At 41.3% G+C, this 25,000-nt stretch overlaps 2 protein-coding genes and 1 pseudogene across 2 annotated transcripts in view; all 3 read left to right on the top strand.

The window, feature by feature from the left end:
* Positions 1-2,305, top strand: part of cbfb (core-binding factor subunit beta) — a 35,915-nt gene extending 33,610 nt beyond the window's left edge. Inside the window, 1 exon segment of the mRNA XM_030137687.1 lies at positions 2,009-2,305. The gene's annotated coding sequence lies outside the window, so the exon portion shown is untranslated.
* The window catches only part of LOC115421684 (CCR4-NOT transcription complex subunit 1-like), a 969,367-nt pseudogene that overhangs the window by 818,742 nt on the left and 125,625 nt on the right, over positions 1-25,000 (top strand).
* The window catches only part of phaf1 (phagosome assembly factor 1), an 18,620-nt gene continuing 1,156 nt past the window's right edge, over positions 7,537-25,000 (top strand). Inside the window, exons 1-14 of the mRNA XM_030137676.1 lie at positions 7,537-8,143; positions 11,144-11,226; positions 14,373-14,456; positions 15,608-15,651; positions 15,831-15,910; positions 16,400-16,494; positions 16,789-16,853; positions 17,088-17,200; positions 19,056-19,189; positions 22,568-22,651; positions 23,638-23,720; positions 24,134-24,177; positions 24,283-24,332; positions 24,982-25,000. The exon at positions 24,982-25,000 is cut by the window's right edge and continues 40 nt beyond it. Coding sequence (XP_029993536.1) covers positions 8,080-8,143; positions 11,144-11,226; positions 14,373-14,456; positions 15,608-15,651; positions 15,831-15,910; positions 16,400-16,494; positions 16,789-16,853; positions 17,088-17,200; positions 19,056-19,189; positions 22,568-22,651; positions 23,638-23,720; positions 24,134-24,177; positions 24,283-24,332; positions 24,982-25,000 — 1,042 coding nt within the window. The 5' untranslated portion in view covers positions 7,537-8,079. The remainder of the gene's footprint in view (positions 8,144-11,143; positions 11,227-14,372; positions 14,457-15,607; positions 15,652-15,830; positions 15,911-16,399; positions 16,495-16,788; positions 16,854-17,087; positions 17,201-19,055; positions 19,190-22,567; positions 22,652-23,637; positions 23,721-24,133; positions 24,178-24,282; positions 24,333-24,981) is intronic.

Genomic DNA, 25,000 nt, shown 5'->3' with positions numbered 1-25,000 from the left:
TGAACCCTGTACCCTTTACCCTGAACCCTGTACTCTGTACCCTGTACCCTGAACCTGTACCCTTTACCCGTACCCTGACCCTGTACCCTGACCTTTACCCTGTACCCTGTACCTGTACCCTGTACCCTGAACCCTGTACCCTGTACCCTTTACCCTGAACCCTGTACCCTGTACCCTGAACCCTGTACCCTTTACCCTGAACCCTGTACCCTGTACCCTGAACCCTGTACCCTGAACCCTGTACCCTGTACCCTGAACCCTTTACCCTGTACCCTGAACCCTGTACCCTGTACCCTGAACCCTGTACCCTTTACCCTGAACCCTGAACCCTGTACCCTTTACCCTGAACCCTGTACCCTTTACCCTGAACCCTGTACCCTTTACCCTGAACCCTGTACCCCGAACCCTGTACCCTTTACCCTGAACCCTGTACCCTGTACCTGAACCCTTTACCCTGTACCCTTTACCCTGAACCCTGTACCCTGTACCCTGTACCCTGAACCCTGTACCTGTACCCTTTACCCTGAACCCTTTACCCTGTACCCTTTACCCTGAACCCTGTACTCTGTACCCTGTACCCTGTACCCTGAACCCTGTACCCTTTACCCTGTACCCTGAACCCTGAACCCTTTACCCTGAACCCTGTACCCTGAACCCTGTACCCTTTACCCTGTACCCTGAACCCTGTACCCTGTACCCTGTACCCTGTACCCTGTACCCTGTACCCTGTACCCTGTACCCTGTACCCTGTACCCTGAACCCTGTACCCTTTACCCTGACCCTGTACCCTTTACCCTGTACCCTTTACCCTGACCCTGTACTCTGTACCCTGTACCCTGTACCCTGACCCTGTACCCTGACCCTGTACCCTGTACCCTGTACCCTGTACCCTGACCCTGTACCCTTTACCCTGTACCCTGACCCTGTACCCTTTACCCTGTACCCTGTACCCTTTACCCTGTACCCTTTACCCTGTACCCTGTACCCTGCACCCTGTACCCTGTACCCTGAGCCTGTACCCTTACCCTGTACCCTGAACAAGTACCCTGTACCCTGCAACCTGAACCCTGTACCCTTTACCCTGACCCTGTACCCTGTACCCTGTACCCTGTACCCTGAACCCTGTACTCTGTACCCTGAACCCTGTACCCTTTACCCTGAACCCTTTACCCTTAACCCTGTACCCTTTACCCTGTACCCTGTACCCTGAACCCTGTACTCTGTACCCTGTACCCTGTACCCTGTACCCTTTACCCTGAACCCTGTACCCTGAACCCTGTACCCTTTACCCTGTACTCTGTACCCTGAACCCTGAACCCTGTACCCTGTACCCTGTACCTTTACCCTGAACCCTGTACCCTTTACCCTGAACCCTGTACCCTGAACCCTGTACCCTGTACCCTGAACCCTGTACCCTGTACCCTGTACCCTGTACTCTGTACCCTGTACCCTTTACCCTGAACCCTGAACCCTGAACCCTGTACCCTGTACCCTGAACCCTGTACCCTTTACCCTGAACCCTGAACCCTGTACCCTGTACTCTGTACCCTGTACCCTGTACCCTGAACCCTGTACCCTGTACCCTTTACCCTGAACCCTGTACCCTTAACCCTGAACCCTGAACCCTGTACCCTTTACCCTGAACCCTGAACCCTGTACCCTGTACCCTGTACCCTATACCCTGAACCCTGTACCCTGAACCCTGAACCCTGAACCCTGAACCCTGAGCCCCAGCTGACGACAGGAGAGTTGAGTGGTTCTTTATGAGGTGGGCTCTGTTCTCCTGTGGGTTCTGGGCCATTGTTCCATTTCATGTTGGTGATGAAAACATCTGCACCTTTGACTCATGTTCCATCATGGAAGTGCTCATACGTGGACATCTATACTTAATGTGTCCTCTCTGTCTGTCTGTCTCTCTCTCTCTCTGTTTTCTACACCCCCTCCCCTCCTCCTCCCCTCCTCCTCCCCTCCTCCTCCTTTTCATCCTTCCATCCCTGTGTCTCCTCAGTCCAGACGACAGCAGGACCCGCCCTGGCTCAAACATGGCCAACGCTGACGTCGAACATAAGATGCGCTGAGGACGATCCAGACCGAGGGGACAGACGGACCCGGAGCTGGACTCCACTCACAGCTGGACACATGTCAACCCTAAACCCAAACTCTAGACCAACTGTTCACCTTCACTTTTATCACCATTTTCACATGCTCCACATTTTCAGGTATATTTGAATGTCAAAGGAAATAAAATGTCTGAACTGATTGAATTGAAAGTGAACCAAACTGTACAAGAGCAGGATTGAAAGGACAACAGACCCACTAGACCGGATCTGAACCCATTAAAGGAAAACAGACCCACTAGACCAGAACTGAACCCATTTAAAGGAAAACAGACCCACTAGACCAGAACTGAACCCATTTAAAGGAAAACAGACCCACTAGAGCCAGAACTGAACCCATTTAAAGGAAAACAGACCCACTAGACCAAACTGAACCCATTTAAAGGAAAACAGACCCACTAGACCAGAACTGAACCCATTTAAAGGAAAACAGACCCACTAGACCAGATCTGAACCCATTTAAAGGAAAACAGACCCACTAGACCAGATCTGAACCCATTTAAATGAACAGGACGAAGGGGCTCTCCTCCATTTGATACGGAGCTTTCACAGTCATTGGTCAATCTCCAGTTGCTCCAATTGCTGCAGTTGCTCCAGTGCTCCAGTCCAGGTCTAACGTGGCCATAGTCTATTTTCTATACGGTCAATGGTTTTCAAATACAGTCAGATGCATCGTAGGTTAATAACTAGAGTAGAACAGACAGAAAGACAGAGGATAGTTTGGCTCTGGGGTTAGGGTTAGGGTTTAGGGTTAGGGTCATGGTCCGGGTGTTTGGGTCGACAGAACCACAAGAATATGCATCAAAAGTCCAATGTTTGTGCATCTGTGTTCAGTGTTGACCTTAACATTAGTGAACATGCCCTTATTTAACCAACCCTACCCCTGTTTAACTAACCCTGACCCTAACCCTGTTAACTAACCTTAACTCTAAACCTGCTGTTTTCTGAGACCAAAGTTCACTTTGCTGGAAAGGGGGGAAGGAATAAAAAGGGCCCGGGGGGTGGGGGTGTTAGAGGAGCATCCAGAGGAAATGGAGTCAGGTTTGAAAGTGTTTGCTGTAATCTACCTTTAATTATTAGTCAGTCCGTCCCTCTGGTGACATGTCCTAAACGTCCTCTGGGGACATGTCCTAAATGTCCAGCTGACTCTAGATATTATTATGCAGAAACACCAACCTGGAGTCAGGACCAGGAACACTCCCATTGGCTCTGGAGGTCATCTGGAAATCTGTAAATGGATCCAGTGGAGCGGCCTTTGGGTTTCCAGGGGTTTCACACCACTTCAACATTTTGTCTACCCCTAACCCCCTACCGCTAACCCCTTAACCCCCTAACCCCCTAACCCCCTAACCCTTAACCCCTTAACCCCTTACCCCCTAACCCCCTAACCTTTGGGTTTCCAGGACTTGGGCTCCTCTTCAACACTTTGTTCTTTGATGCATGAAACTCAAACAGCTGCTTCTGTTGATCAGTGCTCACTGTGGCATCTGTTTATGATGGGAGGACTCTGGACGGCTGGGCTGGGGAACCCCAACCCCCCAACCCTCTAACTCTAACCCCTAACCCCGTGTTGTGGACCCCCTGGGTTCCAGCTGAAGTTCTTCATTTGCACCTTCAGTCCAACAGTAGCAGGTCAAAGCAGTGAAGCTCTGATGTCCAGGGGGGTCCACCTCCAGCCCCCAGGACCGGAGGTGGACACCCTGTGGAAAGGACAGATTCAGGGGCCCCTCCTGTTTTGGTCCTCCTTTTGTCCTCCTTCTGTCCTCCTCTTTTTGTCCTCCTGTTTTTGTCCTCCTTTTGTCCTCCCCTTGGGGTTCCATCGTCCACTCCATCTGTATCACATGTGCAGTGAAGGGTCAAGTCACCTTTATTTATTTAAAAACCAACAGTTCAGACAGAAAAACTGAGAAACACAGAAAAGAAGGAAGAAACAACCTCCAAGTTATTGTAAAACCATAAAAGAGTTAAAAACCAAGAGAGGATTTAAAAACAGACTGAGTGGGTCAGTACAGAGGTCTGATAAGGAAGAATAGATCAGTTCAACACAACCAGTCAGTACTCATTGGTTCTGCTGATCCTCTTATGGGTCCGGTAGATCCTGGTGGTTACTGAGGCCTGAACATGTGTTTTCAGCTTGGTCCTGTTCCTGCACTCGTCTAATGTTTGCTTCTTTTCTTATTGTTTGTGAAAGTCATCATGTTTACTTTTTCTATGACCTTCTCATCTCTAAATTTCATTTTCTTTCAGCTTCGTTACAAAACTAGTCATAGAAGTGTATTTTATGTCAAGCTGCAAAATGTCTCCAGAAATTGGGAGTGTTGAAAGACTTTTGTGGCTTTAGTTTTTCATTTGTTAACATGCTTTATTATTATTATTATTATATATTATTATTATTATTATTATTATTAATAATAATAATAATAATAATAATAATGATACAAAACATATATATAAACAACACACAACAAACATTATTTTACTTTTTTTAATCCACTTCCTGTTTTGGTCATTGAATGTGGATTTACTGGAGCCCCGGTGACATAAATGTTTTTTTATTTTTGCAACTAGAAGCTCATTTCATTTTCTAGCGTGTTTTACATTCTGTGCACTCAACAGTTTTATTCTATTATAAACCACGAAAAAAACCTTTGTGTACTTTCTTTTCAGTCTGATGTACTAAGAATTTAAAGAGCTTTACAAGATAACTACATGTTTTTTCTGTCTGTTGAAGCCATTTGTTTGTAACATTTTATAAGATGTTTTGGAGCAAAGAAATGTTGTTGTGCCTAATGTCAGTTAAAATTAAAATAAAAAAAATGAAAAATGTCGATGAAAGTAGTAAGATAGCTTGATGACAGGATTCCATGTGGACAGCTCTGCAGAGGTTATGTTCTATACAGAATATTTTAGGGAGGATGACTGTGTGAACTGTGACGGCAGAAGCAGCAGCAGCTTTAGAAACTCACAATGTTAACTCCTGCATCTACAGCCAAATCAGCATGCTCAGGGTACAAAAAATAAATAAAATAAAATAAAACATATATTATAATAATATATATATTATATATCTATATAATATATATATTATTAATATATCTATATATTATATTATAATATATATATAATATAATATATATATATATATATATAATACACACCACACACACACACACAGGGTGGGGAAGCAAAATGTACAATATTTTGAGGCAGGGATTGAAAGACAGTGTATGACCAATTAGTTTATTGAAAGTCATGAGAATTTATTTGCCACAAGAAAATGTCCATAATAGAAAATGTTTTTATTCTATGTGTCCTCCTTCTTCTCAATAACTGCCGTCACACGCTTCCGGATACTTTGCGCAAGTGTTCCTCACATATTGGGGTGACAACTTCTCCCATTCTTCTTTATAGTATCTTCCAGACTTTTGGTAATAGTTTTGCTCATAGTCATTATCTTCTTCATTATAAACAGTCTTTATGGACACCCAACTATTTTTGAATCTCCTTTGGTGTGACGAGGTGCATTAGCAAATCACACACTCTTGACGTTTGCTTTTCCTGATTACTCATATGGGCAAAAGTTTCTGAAAAGGTATGGATAATAGTGTTAGGTAGGATTATGACATCAATATATGTTTGGTTTCAAAACAACTGACGTAGTGTCTGCTGAGAAAAAACAACTAAATGTTCATTGTACATTTGCTTCCCCACCCTGTATAGAAGATCAAAGGTCAGAGCGCACAGGTTTGTGTTAGTGTTGTCAGTATAATGTCTGATGTTTTTCTGAATGCATCACTAGTCGCCGAAGCCCTCATAAACCCGTGTTTGTGTTAGTAGTGGTGTACAGGTGTATTGCTGTGGCTGCAGGACTCTTGATTGGCTGCCTCATGGCTTTAGTCATGTATTAAATCTGTGCTTTGTCCACCCTCTTTTTTTTTTTTTCCTAAATATCTTTTTATTTCACAAAAGAAAATCATCCAGATACAGCACAACATAGTGGACACTGGGTCTTACTTTTGCATTTCTCCTTTGTGCTCTCCTCCCACCCCCAAGGAACAAACCAACTAAACACACTCAAAAGTAACAGACCAAAAACATAAAAGTCTAAATGTATATATATATTAATAATAATAACAACAACAACAACAATAATAATAATAATAATAATTGTCCACTCTCTTCATTTTACACAAATCAAACATGATCGTTTAATGTAAAAGATATTTGTAGTAAACAGTCCAGTAATAGATTGCTGACTTAAAAGGGACCTTATTAATCCCTGACTTCACCCTGTAAAGTGTAAATCTCAAATCAGAAAAAAAGACTTCCGGTTTTATAACCAAATTAAACAACAAATAAAGCAACGTTTTGCTTATTTGTAATGGTTCCTATTCGTTGTTATTATTATTATTATTATTATTATTATTATTATTATTATTATTATTACATATAAAGTTGTTTTTTTTTTGTTTTTTTTTTTTAAATAACATCTATTTATTAACCGTTTATTTATTTTTGCGTGTTTTTTTCTCCTCACTCGGTGCATATTTTGCTTTATTGTGAAGGGCCGATACCGGAAGTTATCCGTGGGTTCGTTGTCGTGAGTTATCGATGTTCAGAGGTTCTTTTTTTTCTTCTTCTGTTTTTTAACGTATTAATGTATTTGTGTTATATAGAGTTTTAATATCAACGTTATGAAACTGAACTCGCGTTTAAATCGAACTGAGTCAGCTGACCTCTTCGTCATCACGTTAACTGAGGGACGTGCGTCGAACACCGGAAGAAGAATTATCAGCTGATCCCGCTGGCTGTTGTTGATGCCTGAAGTTGCTGTTGTTTGGACACTGTGTTGCTCTTATCTGCCTCTGACAGTGAAGACACGTTCAACCCCATTAAAGGGACTCGGTGGGCATTTACCGGAGGAACGGTACAAGTGTAAAAAAAGGGAAGTGTCTCCTCGCGAGGACTTTGAATTTGCGCAGTAGCGGCAGAAGAGCTAGCAGTAAAGGAAGACAGACCGACACACACACACACACACACAGACAGACAGACAGACAACCGACGGCTTAACGCGCTCTCTTTGTTCATGTCGTGCCAGTCGGAACCGTAATATTAGTTTATTGGTGTTCAGTTGTTTGTTTTTTCCCTGTACTTTCTTTATTTGTGGGTCTAGTTCATTCGTATGGACTTGCGCAGAGGGATGCTAGCTGCCGTGCTAACGTTAGCTCCTAGCGCAGACAAACTGTGTTGTTGTTGTTGTCCAGCTTTGATGCTTTCGTAACCGCCCGACACTGGACAGATAAAAACAAACAAAGACAGATAAGGGCGGCAGAAGGCGGATGTGGAGCAGCTGTTGTCCTGCCTCTGTACATGTTTGACATCGGCCTCTGCTCTTTGTTCCGCTCCTGTTTCAACACTGTCGAGCACGAAGTTGACGTTCAGTGGTTTTCTTCTGACATCTGTTTGTCTGTCTGTCCGTAAATGCACCTCTGTGTATTTAATGATCGGACTCATTTCTTTAATTGTAAATTAGCCTAATCAGCAGTAGATTCCCGGACAGCTGGCCTTCTGTGTTTGCTGACAGGTTGCGTAATTTGCGTGTGTTCAAGCTGTTCGCATTTTAGGAGGAACGGCTTCTTTTAAAACTGTGTATCTTAGTCCACCTTAAAGGGTCCGCCTTAAAGGGTCGTGGTGTGGATTCTAGTGTGTTTAGACTCATCCGTCCTCTGCGTCGGTACCGTTTCTATGTTTCCTGTGAGCCCCCGGTGCAGCCGCTGTTGGATGTTCATGACCTCAGACCACCAGTCCAAAGGCCCACAGGTATGAATTAAAGCACACTCTGAAACTGGTCACACTGCTGTGATTGGGAGAAGACATCCAGACTAAAGGGTCCCTCAGAGGGTCCCAGTGTGTCCTGAGCTGAGCTGAGCCGAGCTGAGCTGCCCCCCCCCACTACTTGCCAATGCTGGATCTGGAAGTGGTGCCTGAGAGATCACTAGGAAATGAGCAATGGGAATTCTCCTTAGGTACGTATGACACCTATACATTCATTTCAGTTCAATAACAGACCCATGCATGTATGCATACAGAGCACTGGTGCATATTCTGCTATGATTTAACAGAAGGAAACCTATACAGCAGGGGTCTCAAACATGCGGCCCGAGGGCCAAATGCGGCCCCACCAAAGGTTCCAATCCGGCCCATGGGATGAATTTACAAAGTGTAAAAATTCTACATCTGAAACGATTAATCGATTAGGTGCTTGAAGTCATTGCAGAAAGTCCTGATTCGATTAATCGACTCAAATTGATTGAAGGGAAATATTCTGTTGCAGTTTTCCTGAATTGGAGCTTCTTTGTGCGTCACAATAAGCGTCTGTGTGAAACACAACAGTGGAACCAATGTTTAACAGCAGAGAAATGAAGGAAACAAAACTTTGATTCAGGAGAACTGTGGTTGAATGATTTTTTTTGGATCACTTTGAGTCGATTAATCGGTTGCAGCTCTAAAAAATGCCACAGTCAAGGCTGTGGAACTCATTTTAGTGTCGGTTCCACATACAGACCAATATGATCGACAGTCAATAATAACAGCAGAATAATCGACAAAAAAAATGATTTTTAAAAAAATTTTCTTCTCGGTTTGATGCGTTAATAATGATAACTTCAAGTGTTTGTCTTTGTTTTAGTGCAAAAAATAACATTAAATTATAAAAATATTTACATTTACAAACTATCTTGAAACAATAAAATGTGAATAACCTGAGCAAATATGAACAACCTGAAATGTCCACAGAAAATTAAGCACAATATTAATAATTTTTCCGCATTTAGTGTCTTTGCAGATCCAATCCATAATGCACATGTAAAAATGATAAGTTGAGGCAGAATATTGATAAAAATTGCACTTATTTTTCTTAAGAAATTTCGTTTTTTTCAGGTTATTCACAACTTTTTTGTTTGGATAGTTTACAAAAGTAAGTATTTTCATCATTTAATTGTTGTTGGTTTTTTTTGCACTAAAACAAAGAGGAAAATTCTGAATTGTCATTATTTATAGGTTATTCTGTTATTATTTTGCTGATCCGGCCCACTGCAGATCAAATTGGGCTGAATGTGGAACCTGAAAGAAAATGAGTTTGAGACTCCTGCTGTACAGGTTCCGTATGCTCTGATTAAATTTAATCTGTAATGAAACTCACCAAACAACAAAGTAAACCTGTGAGATCTAGAAAAGGTCGACCAGAGGACACCTGGGTTCTTGGTAGGTTCTCCTAGGGTGGATCAGGTGTTGTTTTTGCATGTTTTTTGATCTGTATTATCAGAGTATTTGGAAATGAGTTGATTCAGTGTGAATGCTGCGTGCTTATTGAAGACATTAGTCCATTTTCAGACGAATAGAAACCCTGTGGCTCCTGCTAGAAGGGAATCCCAGGGTCTGGAGTTGAAGCTGTAAATGTTAGTTTCATATTTGATTATAGCGTAGATAGGGTATATCCATGTTGTGTTCATCAGCAGAATAAAGAGTCCAACACACGCCCTCCTCACATACTGGAGCAGTTCGAGTACATCTTCTGGAGAGAGAAGAGATATTGGTAAAGCCCTGTTTTCAGATGAGGACACAGGTGAAATAGTCTATTAGTATTCAGCTCATAAAGACAGTACATATATATATATATATATATATATATATATATATACACACACACAGGTGGGGAAGCAAATGTACAATGAACATTTAGTTGTTTTTTCTCAGCAGACACTACGTCAGTTGTTTTGAACCCAAACATATACTGATGTCATATCATACCTAACACTATTATCCATACCTTTTCAGAAACTTTTGCCCATATGAGTAATCAGGAAAGCAAACGTCAAAGAGTGTGTGATTTGCTGAATGCACTCGTCACACCAAAGGAGATTTCAAAAATAGTTGGAGTGTCCATAAAGACTGTTTATAATGGAAAGAAGAGAATGACTATGAGCAAAACTATTACCAGAAAGTCTGGAAGATACTGTTAAAGAAGAATGGGAGAAGTTGTCACCCCAATATTTGAGGAACACTTGCGCAAGTTTCAGGAAGCGTGTGAAGGCAGTTATTGAGAAAGAAGGAGGACACATAGAATAAAACATTTTCTATTATGGACATTTTCTTGTGGCAAATAAATTCTCATGACTTTCAATAAACTAATTGGTCATACACTGTCTTTCAATCCCTGCCTCAAAATATTGTAAATTTTGCTTCCCCATGCTGTATATATATATACACACATATATACACATGTGTGTATATAAAATGGTACTATTGGAATTAAAGTCAGTGCACCTGAAATACACCTAAAAGAACCAATAATGAAAACCTGTGGTGATGAAGTAAAAGTAATCTGCTCTTAGGGACCTTAGTGGTTAAACCTGAAAAATCAAACATTATGAGTCAAACACCCAACAGCGCTTTGGGTGTGTTGAAAAGCACTATAGAAATCTAATCGATTATTATTATTATTATTATTATTATTATTATTATTATTACCTCCGCCAAGGAGGTTATGTTTTTGCCAGGGTTTGTTTGTTTGTTTGTCTGTCCGTTAGTGTGCAACATAACTCAAAAAGTTACGGACAGATTTGGATGAAATTTTCAGGGTTTGTTGGAAATGGGATAAGGAAGAAATGATTAAATTTTGGTGGTGATTGGGGGTGGGGGGGCCCACGGGGGGGGGGGGGGGGGGGGGGGGGGGGGGGGGCACTGATCAGCCTTGGCGGAGGTCTGCGCTCTCCGAGTGCTTCTAGTTGTTGTTATCATCATCATCATCATCATCATTATTATCATTATTATTATTTTATTATTATTATTAGTCGTAGTAGTATTAGTATTATTATTATTATCCAGCTGAAGTCCAAGGAACAAATGTTATCGACTGAAGAGAGTTTTTCATGTGATCTTTGTTGTTCATGCAGATCCATAATGTTTGTTTACTATGAGGAGTTCAGGGGAAGTAAAGCTGTGTGTGTGTGTGTGTGTGTTTATAGGGATGCCATTGGCCCAGGCCATCTCCATTCTGCAGAAACACTGCCGCATCATCAAAAATGTGCAGGTGCTCTACAGTGAACAGGTAAGAGGACCGAGCGTCCACAGCTGCTTCAGCTTCTGTTTGTCCATTTGAATCCCATTGGACTGAAATCTACAGTACAGTTATTATGCAACCTGCAAATATTCAGAGGATTACCAAATGTGTGGGTAAATGCAGATAGACTGACAGGAGCAGTGTGTCCATCTGAATATGTGCAAATGGAAACTGATAAGAAGCCAAAGGGTGGACGTATGTGAGCTCATGTGTTATGTTCATGTGAGGATAAAAAACAAACACACACTCATGGAACTGTAGATGTTCTCTTCCACATACACAGGAAATACAGGACAAAGAAGGAATATGTCCTAAACAGAGGTGGGGGGTCGGGGGGGGGGCTGTTCTGAAACATAGCCTGAGTTTATGTGGACTTGACCAACACCAGATGAAACTGTGCTGGATTTGAACCCATAAAGACCCAAATATGGACTGATGTGAACCATTTAAGAACATCTGAACCACTAATACTAATACATGTAGGGATGCACCAACCGAGTACGGCTACAAGTACTTCATTTGAGTACTTGCCGATACCGAGTACCGATACTAGTCCTTTATAATCCCATTCTAGTTGTTCATTCCTTTGTAAGTGTGCTTTATTGTCGTTGTCATTAGTCTGACTGGAACAAAGTGCTGCTACTGACATTTAATGTGTTGGAATGAGCGTTTGTCCATTAATCCACCAGGGGGCGCCGCTCTGAATTAACCATACTGGACAAATACCACGAAGAAGAGGAAAGTTTAATGAGAAGAAGAAAGTCAGTAATAACAAACCTGTAGACGACAGAGGGAACACTACTGTGATACTAATGTTGCAGCGTTTTCTCTGGTAAGGTTTAAAAGTTTAGCTTCAGCAGGAAGAGAAAAGACAAATGAGCCAGAAGTCTGGTTTGCACTTCCGCTGGTACCGCTCCGTACCCCCATAGTATTATCTGTAGGATGGAAACTGGCCCAGCCCTGGGTAGTTGTCCTAAATGTGTCAGTAGTTTTTAGTTTATTGGCTTGCAGGCTGTTAGCTACTGTCGTCATGCGGCATCTGTTGTCTGTTACAAAACTTTCAATCGTCTTCTTCTCCGAAACTACAACTCCGATTGCCTTCAAACTTGGTCTACAGCAGGCATGTCCAAAGTCCGGCCCGGGGGCCAATCACGGCCCGCGGTCAGATTTTATACGGCCCACAGCTTCAGTTTTATAATGTATTATTTATGGCCCGCTTGGACTGTTGATCCGAGTACATGAATCATAAAAGGTTCAAAATGCAGTTCCTCCTTTCACCTCATGGTGGCAGCACCACTCTAACTCTATCGGGCTCTGTGACCTTGCCGTGAACCATTTTCGCTAATTTCTAACCACGGCGCCTGTAAATAAAAAAGGAAAGTTGACAGTGAGGGCCGCCGCTTCCAGGAGAGATGGGAATTACAATTTTTTTTCACTGAAAATCAAGGTGATTGTGTTTGCCTAATTTGTCGAGAGATTGTTGCCTTGTTTAAGGAATTCAATGTAAAGACACACTAGCAGACAAAACATGCTAACGCATACAACAAGCTAGCAGGGAGTGAGCGCTCCGAAAAAGTGAAGCACATTCCAGCTGCTTTAAACTCACAACAGTGACTCTTCATGTGAACCTGGGAATTCAATGAATTCACCACCAAGGCAGGATACCAAGTTGCCAGGTTAGTTGCCTCTAACTGCTGGTGTTATGTACTTGTAGATGTGACACAAAATATTACTTTCTGAATGATTTTGTGAAAGACAAGAGTAAGAGTCATATGTTTTCATCTTAAACGTTAACAGACTTTGCATTACTGAGTAATATATGAGTAATGATTACTCATATAAGTCATGTTTTAAATGAATGTGGGGTTCAGATTTGTATCAACTTTTTGGAAGTTTAAGATACTCCACACAGTTTGTTCTATGTTATCTGACTCCAGATGTGAAAGGAAGGCAGAACTGTTATTTTTTTATTTTTTTATTTTTTTTAATTTGTTCACACCTGAGTGGCTTAGATTTGGTTACATTGCCATTTAAAAAAATTATATTGTGACAATGAAAATAAAAGTAGAACAGCACATTTATATGTAATTTTTACTGTTTAAAAAACGTCCGAAGGGACCACTGGCCCCTGGCAATCTCCACATTATCAGATCTGGCCCTCTTTAAAAAAAGTTTGGACACCCCTGGTCTACAGCTTCTGTATGATGATATCAACTCAAGGGATTGACATTATTTCCATCCAGATCTGATTCTGGATTTGGTGCCACTTTGCAAAATGTTCCCATTCTAAGAGATAGGAAGTGGATTGATCCAATAAATCAGTATCAATGATATCAAGTTGGAATTTGAATTTTTTACAGATCTGATTGGAATATGAGCAAAACATGGATTATTTCTGTAATAGAATAAATACACAGAACTGGGTGAGAATAAAAGGCATCTGGATGCATTTCCCAAAGTTTTAAATTTGGCCGCTAAGATACAGGGCCATTGGTCTGATTTTTCTCTAACTCCCACAGTGGCTCTGTGAACAGATCCTCTATCTCCACGGTTCTGCTGGTATTCTCTGTCTGGGTACTCATCCTCCATCACCTGGAAAACAGATGGAATGTACGCAGAGGATGGACAGAAGGCTGCGTCTGTATCTGTGTGTGTCTGTAACGTTACTGTCAGTCAGCCTTACTTTGATCACCCTCATTTCTTTGGTTCCATCTCCACACTCTTCACACTCGCACACATTATTCCTCCTCCTCGTACCTGCTGCACTGAACTGGGAATGTCACACGGCCGTAAGTGGGATCGGTGCAGTTGTATCGGATATCTTTCACGAGTACAAGTACACACACAGAGTATCAGAACCGATGCCCAATACTGGTATTGGATCGGTGCATCCCTACATCCATGTCAGTAATTAATGTCAAATAGAGTTAGAGTAGAATGTAGTTGTAGTTCAAATGCCAAATGGAGATGATAGTGTTCTGTGAACTGGTGTTAAAGCCCTTCAGAACAGTTTGAATCATTAACTCTAGAAGGATGACAGCAGTGTGTGTGTGTGTTCTCTCTTTTTTTCTTTTTTTTATGTTTGTGTGTTCTCTCTTTTTTTCTTTTATTATGTGTGTGTTCTCTTCCTGCAGACTCCGCTCAGCCATGACCTCATACTCAGCTTGACTCAGGATGGGATTAAACTGCTGTTCGACGCCACTAATCAAAGACTCAAGGTGATTTTAAATGTTCTTTATAAAGGAGCTGGAACTTGTGTCTGACGTCAAAGGAACAAGCACAGATAAAACTAGTGACACATGGGTTTGAGTTTGTTTAATAATGTCAGGGTCTGAGTCTGACACAAGGAGCTAAGATTAGAAAAGAGTTTTTCATCCAAGTGGACACTGAGCACATCCAACAGAACCAGTAAGACCCACTGATAACCCTAACCCTAACCAGCAGAACCAGTAAAACCCAATGAGAACCCTAACCAGCAGAACCAGTAAAACCCAATGAGAACCCTAACCAGCAGAACCAGTAAAACCCACTGAGAACCCTAACCCTAACCAGCAGAACCAGGGTTATCAGTTCTATACGTGGGGGTGTGGTCCATAACTATTGCTGGTGTGAAATCAAAGTGAAACTTTACATACTTTCAACATCCAACTGCCGAGTTCTGTTCCTCTGTTATAGACAGACAGACAGACAGACAGACAGATCAGGTGTCAGTGTTCAGTTCTACTGTAGTTCATCGTCTGTAAACTCCGTTGGTCTTCTCTCCATCTCTTTCCTCGTTGTTGTCTTTCACCTGAACCTGAACTGATCCAAACTGGACTGGACTGATGACAGAGGGTCTGCAGTCTGGTCCTTCCAGGTTCACATCAGATTGGGTGTTGTTTTTTTTTACCTTACATCAGCTGCTATTTCATATTTCGGGTCAATGTGCACTCCTTTAATATGTCTGTGTGGGACTTGCGCGGATTCAAAGTTCCGCATCAAATGACGTCTTTGGTTCCTTTGTCTTTTTCTCAATACACATTTATTTATTTATTTATTTATCTATCTATCTATCCATCCATAGATCTGGATTTGACCCCAGAGATAAGGGGCGGGGCTGAAAACATTAGAAAATTACCCTTAAAAGTGCTTGAATTGGACCTTCAAAAATGTGCACAAACCCTGTACAAATACTTTTTCATCAATACTGAACTGTACAGACAGTCCCCTGTCTATTCCAGATCAGTCCATCCACCTTCTGTAAGTGTGTCCACAGGTAGGACGGGGTGGGAATAATGCAGCTGTAGAATAACAGTAGTCTGTGACCTGTAAGAAAACCAACAGTCTGTTTGTACATATTCACCTTTTTCATCCGTCTGTTTGGTGGCAGGTCATTGAAGTGTACGATCTAAGCAAAGTCAAGTTGAAATACTGGTGAGTACATTTAATATTGAACACAGCTGTGGAAGAGAGACCGAATGGAACCAGGAGGAAGAATGGACTGTGTGTGTGTGTGCGTGCGTGCGTGCGTGGGGGTCATCCATGTAGCTCATGGCTTTCTGAACGCTAACACACTCGGCTCAGACTGGATGTTTATTCCTGTTCTATTTCAGTGGAGTGCATTTCAACTCTCAGGCCATCGTCCCCACAATCGAACAGATAGACCAGTCATTTGGAGCGACACACCCTGGAGGTAATTTACCAAACCCCATCTATACGTGGATTTTTACATCTGATCATATATGGGGCAGATCATATGTGGCAGTGGTGCTGCATGTGGTTTAAAGCTAGAATCTGTCCAATTCCAACAGGAACACCTTCTGTACCTGCTAACTGACTTGGATACTTGCATTCTCTGGGTTTATGTGCCGAAGCTAACTGCTAACTAAACATTATATTTGATTTATCTAATGTTTAAGTTGAATTTTAACATAACTTTAGCCAATATTAACGTAATTTTAGCTAATATTAACATAACTTTAGTAAATATTACCATAACTTTAGCTAATATTAATGTAATTTCAGCTACTATTACCATAACTTTAGCTAATATTACCATAAGTTTAGTTAATATTAACATAATGTTGGCTACTATTTCCAGTTTACATGTTTCATAAATGACACGCTGTGCATTTAAGGTATACATTGTAATTTTTCATGACTCTTTCCCTGTTTCCTTCAGTTTACAATGCAGCAGAGCAGTTGTTCCATCTGAATTTCCGTGGCCTGTCGTTCTCCTTCCAACTGGACTCATGGAATGAAGCTCCAAAATATGAGGTGACACTATTATTGATTAGTTTGTCATCATGGTCATGAACAACTGACTGGTTATTTTTTCACAGTCCAGGGGGGAGTCTGCCTTGGACTGGGTAAATATAATAATATACATTGCCATCTACCAACATGTGTTTGTGTGTGTGTGTCTGAAACACTGTGTGTTTGCTTTGGCAGCCGAACTGTGCTAAAGTAGCTTAAATTAGCCTAACTGTGCTAGAGTATCTTAAATTAGCCTAACTGTGCTAAAGTAGCTTAAATTAGCCTAACTGTGCCATGCTTTTGTCCTTCCTGCAGATTCCACACGGGGCCATGGTGAAGCGCATGCACATCTACACCGGCAACAACCTGCAAGAAACAAGGTAGATCCACAGAGTTAGAAGGGACACGCAGACGGTCTGTACTGCACGAATGTCAGAAGGGACACGCAGACATGTACATGAAGTACAAAAGTACATGAAGTACAAACGTACATACAGTATAAAAGTATATAAAGTCAAGGTCTGGGAAAACCAGCCGTTTGGAAACAGTCTGGAATGTTCATGCGACCTTGTGCTTTGTATCCTAACCCTAACCCTTGTGCTTTGTGTCCTCAGAGCTCCAGTGATGCCGTTGGCTTGTTTCCTTGGTAACATCTATGCAGAGTGCGTGGATGTGGTGAGAGACTGGGCGGGACCTCTGGGACTCAAACTCCGCCTCCTCACTGCAGGTAACCTGTGTGTGCATGTCCTCAGTAAATCCATGTCACCTCTGCAGCAGCAGCATTTCTGCAGAATTACTCCGTATTTCTCCTCACACATCCTTGTTTTCCTCATCCTCCACTGCAGACCAATGAAAAAAACACTGCAGTACCTTCACCAGTCTATAGTCCTGGGATTAAAGTTCTCCGTCACCATGACGGATTTCCGTCAAATGGAAAAATTGAGGGGGGAAAAAGTCATATTGAAGTAACTTCCCCACGTGTTTCGCGGAGTCTAGTCGGCACCGTGATCCTGTCCTGGGTCTGCTGTCCTGGGTCTGCTGTTCTGGGTCTGCAGGTGTTGAACACAGGCACAGGGGGCTGATAGGTTTAACAGTGATGATAATAAGATGACTTCTTTATTTTTCTGTCAGGAGGACAGGCTGATGACTATTTCTCTTTGGAAGGAAACGCTGCTCATTCTGTGCCTCAGAAACACATGGACAAGTTCAGCTTTACCGAAGTTCAGCCTCCAGACTAACTTTAGTTTAGTGCGAACAAGTAGCTTTCATTATGAAAGAACCACAGCGAAAAGGGAAGAAGACACAACTGATCTACATGGACCTTCATGTTTGGGTTCAGAGCTTATGTCCTCTTGCTGGTATATGACTAGTGTGTGTCTGTGTGTGTGTTTGTGTGTATGTGCCCTTCCCGTGCGTGCGGCTGTGCGCGCCGCGGCCTTACGCGGTTACGCGCCCGACTGCATAAGTGCTTTATTTGGACCCGTTTATCATCTTATTTCTATCTGTGCGGTACAGTACGAAGATAAAACTGAATGAATGAGTAACAGCCTTGGTATTTGCAAAGCCACTGTATTTGAAATACCCTCAGAGAGGATCTGGAACGGAGTAGAATTTCTGTTTCAGCTGACGTAATTTCTTCCAATCAAAAGAGAACATGATGGTGGGAGAGGAGGGGGGGTGGGGTGGACGCAGGTTTGACGATGTACAGATTATTTTGGCTAGCATATACGACATCATGGACACGTTTGTAGAGGAAGGGGCTGAAGTGGGAACTATTGAGAGATGCGTGAAAAATAGATGGAGGTGGGCGTGGCTTGATGAGAAGGGAGACGATGGAACTGCAATTAGATCATGGTGCAAAAAAATGAAGCAGCCTCACTCATTTTTTGCAGTAAGGTTTTCTTGTAGTTATTATTTTCACTTGCTTCACAGGTTTTCATACCCTTTAAATTAACCAGAGCACCAAAATTGACCTGAAGCTTTAAAAATTTTCTGGGGGAGGACCCCCAGACCCCCCACCAATACCACTCCTGACATGTTTTCTCTCCATGTTACTAATCTTCTACACCTGTACACTCTCCCATTCAGTGGGTTTTACAGTATTGCCAAATTTGACTCTATAAACTTGTACGCTATAGTAGTATTGTACTGCATCATTTTTAATAGTGGACAATGATTTTGACCAGAAGAAAATTTTCAGTCAGATGAAAAATTTTTTCTTTAATCCCTGCTATAGTCTGTTCTATCTATGTATATACTCTGGAGAGTTTTCATTATTATTATTATTATTATTATTATTATTATTATTATTATTATCTAGCACTATCTTTATTCATGCACATTGAATTTCCTCGTTGTGGGATCAATAAAGTCTGATCTGATTTGATCTGATCTGTACAGGCTTTTGCATTTTCCTGATCACACAGAAATGTGTTAGTTTTTCTTTCTAATGCAGAACACTTTTCTTCCATCCGTCCACGGTCATTTTCACTGTTGTTCTCCGACTGGTTGTTGTACTGGTGTACTTGTCGTTGTTGTTGTTGTTGTTGACTGTACTGCTGTTGTGGTGCGTGTGACCACAGGCTGTGGCCCTGGTGTGATGGCTGATGCCAAAGTCCGGTCCTTAGAGCGGAGCATCTTCTTCGGGGACTCATGTCAGGATGTGCTGGGCGCTCTGGGTTCACCACATAAAGTCTTCTACAAGTCAGAGGACAAGGTCAGTGTTGGAGTCTGAACACACACACACACACACACACACACACACACACACACACACACACTGCTGCTCTGGGGGCACCTATTGAACCTATCCTAAGTCATTTAGCACCATCTATTATCTGTATTTTGTGGGGGGGGGTTCAGTGTAAATCCTGTATTTTCTTTATTTAATTTGCTGATCTTGTAGATCCCTCCTTAAAAATCTGAATAACATGAACAACCTGAATTGCCTTAAGAAAACAAGTGTAATTTTAACAATATTCTGCCTCGTTACACATGTGCGTTACAATCGCACTAAACATTTAGTAACAGGCAGAACAGTGGTCAAATTGCATTTACTTTTCGTAGACATTTCTGTTTGTTCATATTTGTTCAGGTTGTTCACATTTTTTGTAAAAGTATAGTTTGGTCATGTAAACACTTTCATGTAACTTTACTTTTTTGCACCAAAAAAACAAAGAGAAAATTTGGGGTTGTCATTATTTATAGGTTTTTATGATAATATTTTACTGGTTCTGACCCACTTCAAATCTAATTGGACTGTATGTGTCTGTATGTGGAACCTGAATTAAAACAAGTGTTCAGAGAACACAAACCTCCGCCAAGCCCCCCGAACAGTGTGCATGTGTGGATCGACTATTTCTGTTTAAATTCAACAGTTTCCAGGTTGTTCCATACAGCAGAAAAAGTTTAATCTGGTCCCAGTCATGTGTCTGTCCAATTAGATTCAATTCATATCAATATTATTGGTGTCAAGCTATGGAACGAACTGAAGGATGAAGTGAAATTGTGGAGCTCACTGTTGAGTTTCAAAAAGAATTTAATTGGTCAAATTATGAAGGGCTATGAAAGTAATATGATTACAAAATAACTTATTACACTGAATGTAGTATAATTTAAGTTAAAGTATTTATCTGCTGCAACTTAAGGTGTGGACATGGACTAAGGATGTAAATAGGAGAAGCAGAAATAAGCCTCCGGCTTCAGCTTCTTCCTTTTTCAGTTACAAAATGTGTTAATTTTATGTTTGTTTGTTTGTTTTTTCATATGTAGGTGTTTTGTTTGTTGTTTTTTTTTAATATGTATGTGTTTTGTATTTTGTATTTAACTGAAATAAACATTCATTCATTCATTCATTCATTCATTCATATTAGTTGAGTTCTAATTTTAAATGTGTGGTAAATGGGATTTTCAATGTTCAATGTAAATGTCCACAGAGTCCACATTCCACAGTGGATGTGGACAATTTAGTTCCAGATACAAGAGATTGTTCTAAGCTACAGGTGGATCCAACTGGAGGAGAATCGGAGTCGTTTTGAATTTTTGATGAATTTTGGAAAATGTCTCAATGATGACGGATGGAAAACTGTAGATGTTGTGACCTTGCTGTGACCTTGAACTTTGGCCTACTGGGACCAAAATGGACTGGGTTGGTCCCAGGGCCTAGGCCTATCTGTGGGGAAGATTTGGGAAAGATGGGTGGAAGAGTTTTACACTAAAGTTGCTAAAAAACAAACACACAAGCAAACACACAAAGCAAAGTGATCACAATACCTCCTGGAGGAGGAAATGATTTGGACACCACTGATTGTTCATATCTTCAGTGTAATTTTTACATTTCCCAGATTCATCCCAGGGGCCACATTGGACCCTTTGATGGGCCAAATTCGGCCCCTGGGCCGCATGTTTAACACCTGTGACCTATAGTATTGGTGTGTGCCAAGGTTATTATCGTTAACGAAAACGAACGAAATGACGAAAACTAAAATTGAAAAAACATTTTCGTTAACTGAAATAAATAAAAACTCTAATTAAAAGAAAAAAAACGATAACTAACTGAAACTGTATTGTGAGCTTACAAAACTAACTAAAACGTATAAAAATTATGGATACAATTCCCTTCGTTTTCGTCTTTGTCAATGTCGGATTGATATGAAATTAATTTATTTGGCTCCAGCAGTTTGAGCTGGTGACACCATACGACACTTCACAGTCTGTCATGTCTGGTCACTGGTGGTTTCCAGTCATCTTCTGGTCCCCACTCTACCTGGAACATACAGACTAAAGCTGGGACACAGCAGCACAGTCCTGTCTGGGGTTTACTTTAGTGATACATGGGTCAGGTTTTTTTTTTTTTTTTTTTTTTTTTTTTTGGCGTACCGTGTGTGTGCGCGTGAGTGACAGACAGAGCAGAGCTAAAGGACAGAGTCAAACAGGACTAGCATCCAGGTTAAAACTGGAGAGTTTATCACCATGAAAAGGCCTTCCAAGCCCTGAACTGCACAGTTTAGAAGAGGAGAAAAGAGGAGGAGGAAAACTAATCCAATTACAGAGGTATGGAACCTGTTAGAATGTTAAAAAACGTTTGATGTTACAGCTACAGCTAGCTGAACTGAACTGAAGCAAAGTTAGCTAATAATGGAACTGGAGATGATTAAGAGGTGAGATATCTGCTAAGGTGTGGTTTACTGATGAGGAACTGGGTTATATATGTTTATAAGTGGTTTGTATATGTTTCTGTCTGCTTTAACTGCTGGTTTATAATATGTTCCTATCTGCTTTAACTGCTGGTTAGCTGGTTTATAATATGTTCCTATCTGCTTTAACTGCTGGTTAGCTGGTTTATATATGTTTCTATCTGCTTTAACGGCTGGTTAGCTGGTTTATATATGTTTCTATCTGCTTTAACTGCTGGTTAGCTGGTTATATATGTTTCTATCTGCTTTAACTGCTGGTTAGCTGGTTTATATATGTTTCTATCTGCTTTAACTGCTGGTTAGCTGGTTATATATGTTTCTATCTGCTTTAACTGCTGGTTAGCTGGTTATATATGTTTCTATCTGCTTTAACTGCTGGTTAGCTGGTTATATATGTTTCTATCTGCTTTAACTGCTGGCTGCTTTGTGCATCTCCTCTCATGCTTTGCACATCTTCGCATTGTTTCACGTAAGTGACGTGTATGGATTGCACCCCCCCTCAACCTGCTATAGGGAATTTATACATTGTACGGTACATTGTGTCTCTGCTCAGTCCATGAGCCGCCCTAACCCGACCCCCAAATAAAGTGTCCAGGGTAACCCATATCCACGCCTCACTAATTTCTTTGAATAGGATGATGAGGAAGATAAAATATATAAAATAACTAAAACTAATACTAAAACTAAACTAAACTAAACTAAAACTAAGCATTCAGAAAAAAACGATAACTAATAAAAACTAACAAACCTGCTCTAAAAACTAATTAAAACTAACTGAATAAGAGAAAAAAAAGTCAAAACTAATTAAAACTAAACTATAATTAAAAATCCAAAACTATTATAACCTTGGTGTGTGCTAGTGTATGTTCTGCTTAATCCTGTGCTTTCTTTTCTTTCAGATGAAGATCCACTCTCCGTCACCTCACAAACAGGTTCCTTCCAAATGTAACGACTACTTCTTCAACTACTTCACCCTGGGAGTGGTGCGTACCCTTAGCTCGGCTCCATTTGGGGGTCTTCACTGTTTTGGGTTTCATGTCTAAGCTTCAGTTAGAACATGGTCAAACTAGAAGCACTCGGAGAGCGCAGACCTCCGCCAAGGCTGATCAGTGGCCCCCCCCCGTGGGCCCCCCCACCCCCGATCACCACCAAAATTTAATCATTTCTTCTTTATCCCATTTCCAACAAACCCTGAAAATTTCAGCCAAATCTGTCCATAACTTTTTGAGTTATGTTGCACACTAACGGACAGACAAACAAACAGACAGACAAACAAACAAACCCTGGTAAAAACATAACCTCCTTGGCGGAGGTAACCAGACAGTTAATCCGGACTTATTTCATGCCTGGCTGAAGAGGAGCAGGGGAGGAAACAGATGCCAAATACAGATGTGAGATATAGAGCTGTGGAACCGGTCAAAGGTTGAATCAGATTCATCACAGGGTTGGCCTGGATTAATTTGGATTAATCATGATTAAATATCATTCATTCATTCAGCGTTTTCGGTTCAGGGGTCTTTGGTTCAATACGTCTTCTGTGTCTGTAATGTGTGTGCAGTTTTTGTGCAGCAGAATTCACTGCTGCTGAACGTAAACAGAGGAACCCCTGCACATGGGTTCTGCTCATGTCCACCCTGCGTCCACAGGGTCAGGGTTCTGCTCATAGTCTACATGGACTTGTTAGGGACACCTCCAGATTGGATATGGACTAGACTGGGTATGTGGGCGGGATTTCCCTCTGCTTCTGCATCTGGTCAGTGGTCTGGTCAGTTGGTTGGACTACAGTGGTCTGGTCAGTGGTCTCGTCAGTAGTGGTCTGGTCAGTGGTTTGGTCATTAGTGGTCTGGTCAGTTGTCTGGTCATTAGTGGTCTGGTCAGTAGCGGTCTGGTCAGTGGTCTGGTCAGTAGTGGTCTGGTCAGTGGTCTGGTCAGTTGGACTGTGGATTCAGTTGTTTTTCTTGTGTTTCAGGACATCCTGTTTGACTCGACCACTCACCTGGTTAAAAAGTTCGTCCTCCACACCAACTTTCCTGGACATTACAACTTCAACATGTGAGTGGACACTGACCGCACCTGCTCGGACCTTCTACTGTCATTCATGGATTTAAAACTGGACAGTATCTGTTTGGTCAGCCTCTACAAGTCTGGCACATGTTCAGTTTCTAGGACTAATACTAATACTAGTACTAGTACATGTACAAAATTACCGTCATAATTGTGTTTTAATAGAGTATTTAATATGTACATTTAATAAATGTATAGATATTCACAGCTGTATGTTTGTATATTTAGAGCGTTATATACATACATGTGTACATGTATGAATGTTTAGGGATCGTTTCTTTCCTCCTACTTTTATTCTACTTGAATAAAACACACAATAATAATAATAATAATATTAACACACTAATTTTCCCTTGGTCTTAATAAAGTATTCAGATTGTAATTCTCGTGTTTGTTTTCAGATATCATCGATGTGACTTTAAGATTCCACTAGTCATCAAAAAAGGTCAGTTGGTTCCAGACAGGATTCTGAAGCTCAGCTGTGGATTTGGTCTAATGTGTGTGTGTGTGTGTGTGTGTGTGTGTGTGTGTGTGTGTGTGTGTTTTTCAGAGGGCTCTGAGGCTCAGACCGAGGACTGCATCCTAACCACCTACAGTAAGGTCAGTTACAACACACTGTGGAAACTGGGGCCAAATCCAGGGGTGTGTGTGTGTCAAACTCAGTGTAGTTCAGGGGCCACATACGGTCCAATTAAAACATGAGCATAAGAACCTGTAAAAGACAAATACAAATCTTTGTCTTTAAATACAAAAAGTTAAATTACATGATGAAAATGTTTACATTTACAAACTAACCTTAAACAAAAAATGGGAATAACCTGAAAATCCACGAACAACCTGAAATGTGTTCAGAAAAATACTCAGAATGGGACCAGTATTCAGCCTCAGTTTATCACTTCTACATGTGCATTTGAACGTACAGGTACAGTGGATCTAAAACACACAGAGCAGTCAGTGACAGGAACTGAGAAGACTACATTAACTGTAGGATCCAAACTACAGACACTGAACCCACACACTGTTGTACAATCACCAGGTGGCGCTGTGCTCATGTCTGTATCAGCAGGATTCTCAGCCTTAAGGACTTTAGAATGCTTTGACCTAGTTGGCTTTTTGTATATTTTATTCATTCTTAGTTGTAATTTAGCAACTTAGTAGCAATAGTATTTTAGTGTTAATAGTGTTCTATTCTGCTCTGTTCTATTCTGTTCTAATTCTATACCCTGTTTTGTGTCCTGTGCTTCTTCAGTGGGATCAGATTCAGGAGG

The sequence above is a fragment of the Sphaeramia orbicularis genome, chromosome 6, assembly GCF_902148855.1.
Source record: "Sphaeramia orbicularis chromosome 6, fSphaOr1.1, whole genome shotgun sequence".
NCBI lineage: Eukaryota > Metazoa > Chordata > Actinopteri > Kurtiformes > Apogonidae > Sphaeramia > Sphaeramia orbicularis.
Note: the sequence above shows the minus strand (reverse complement) of the source record. Positions and strands in the feature narration are given on the sequence as shown.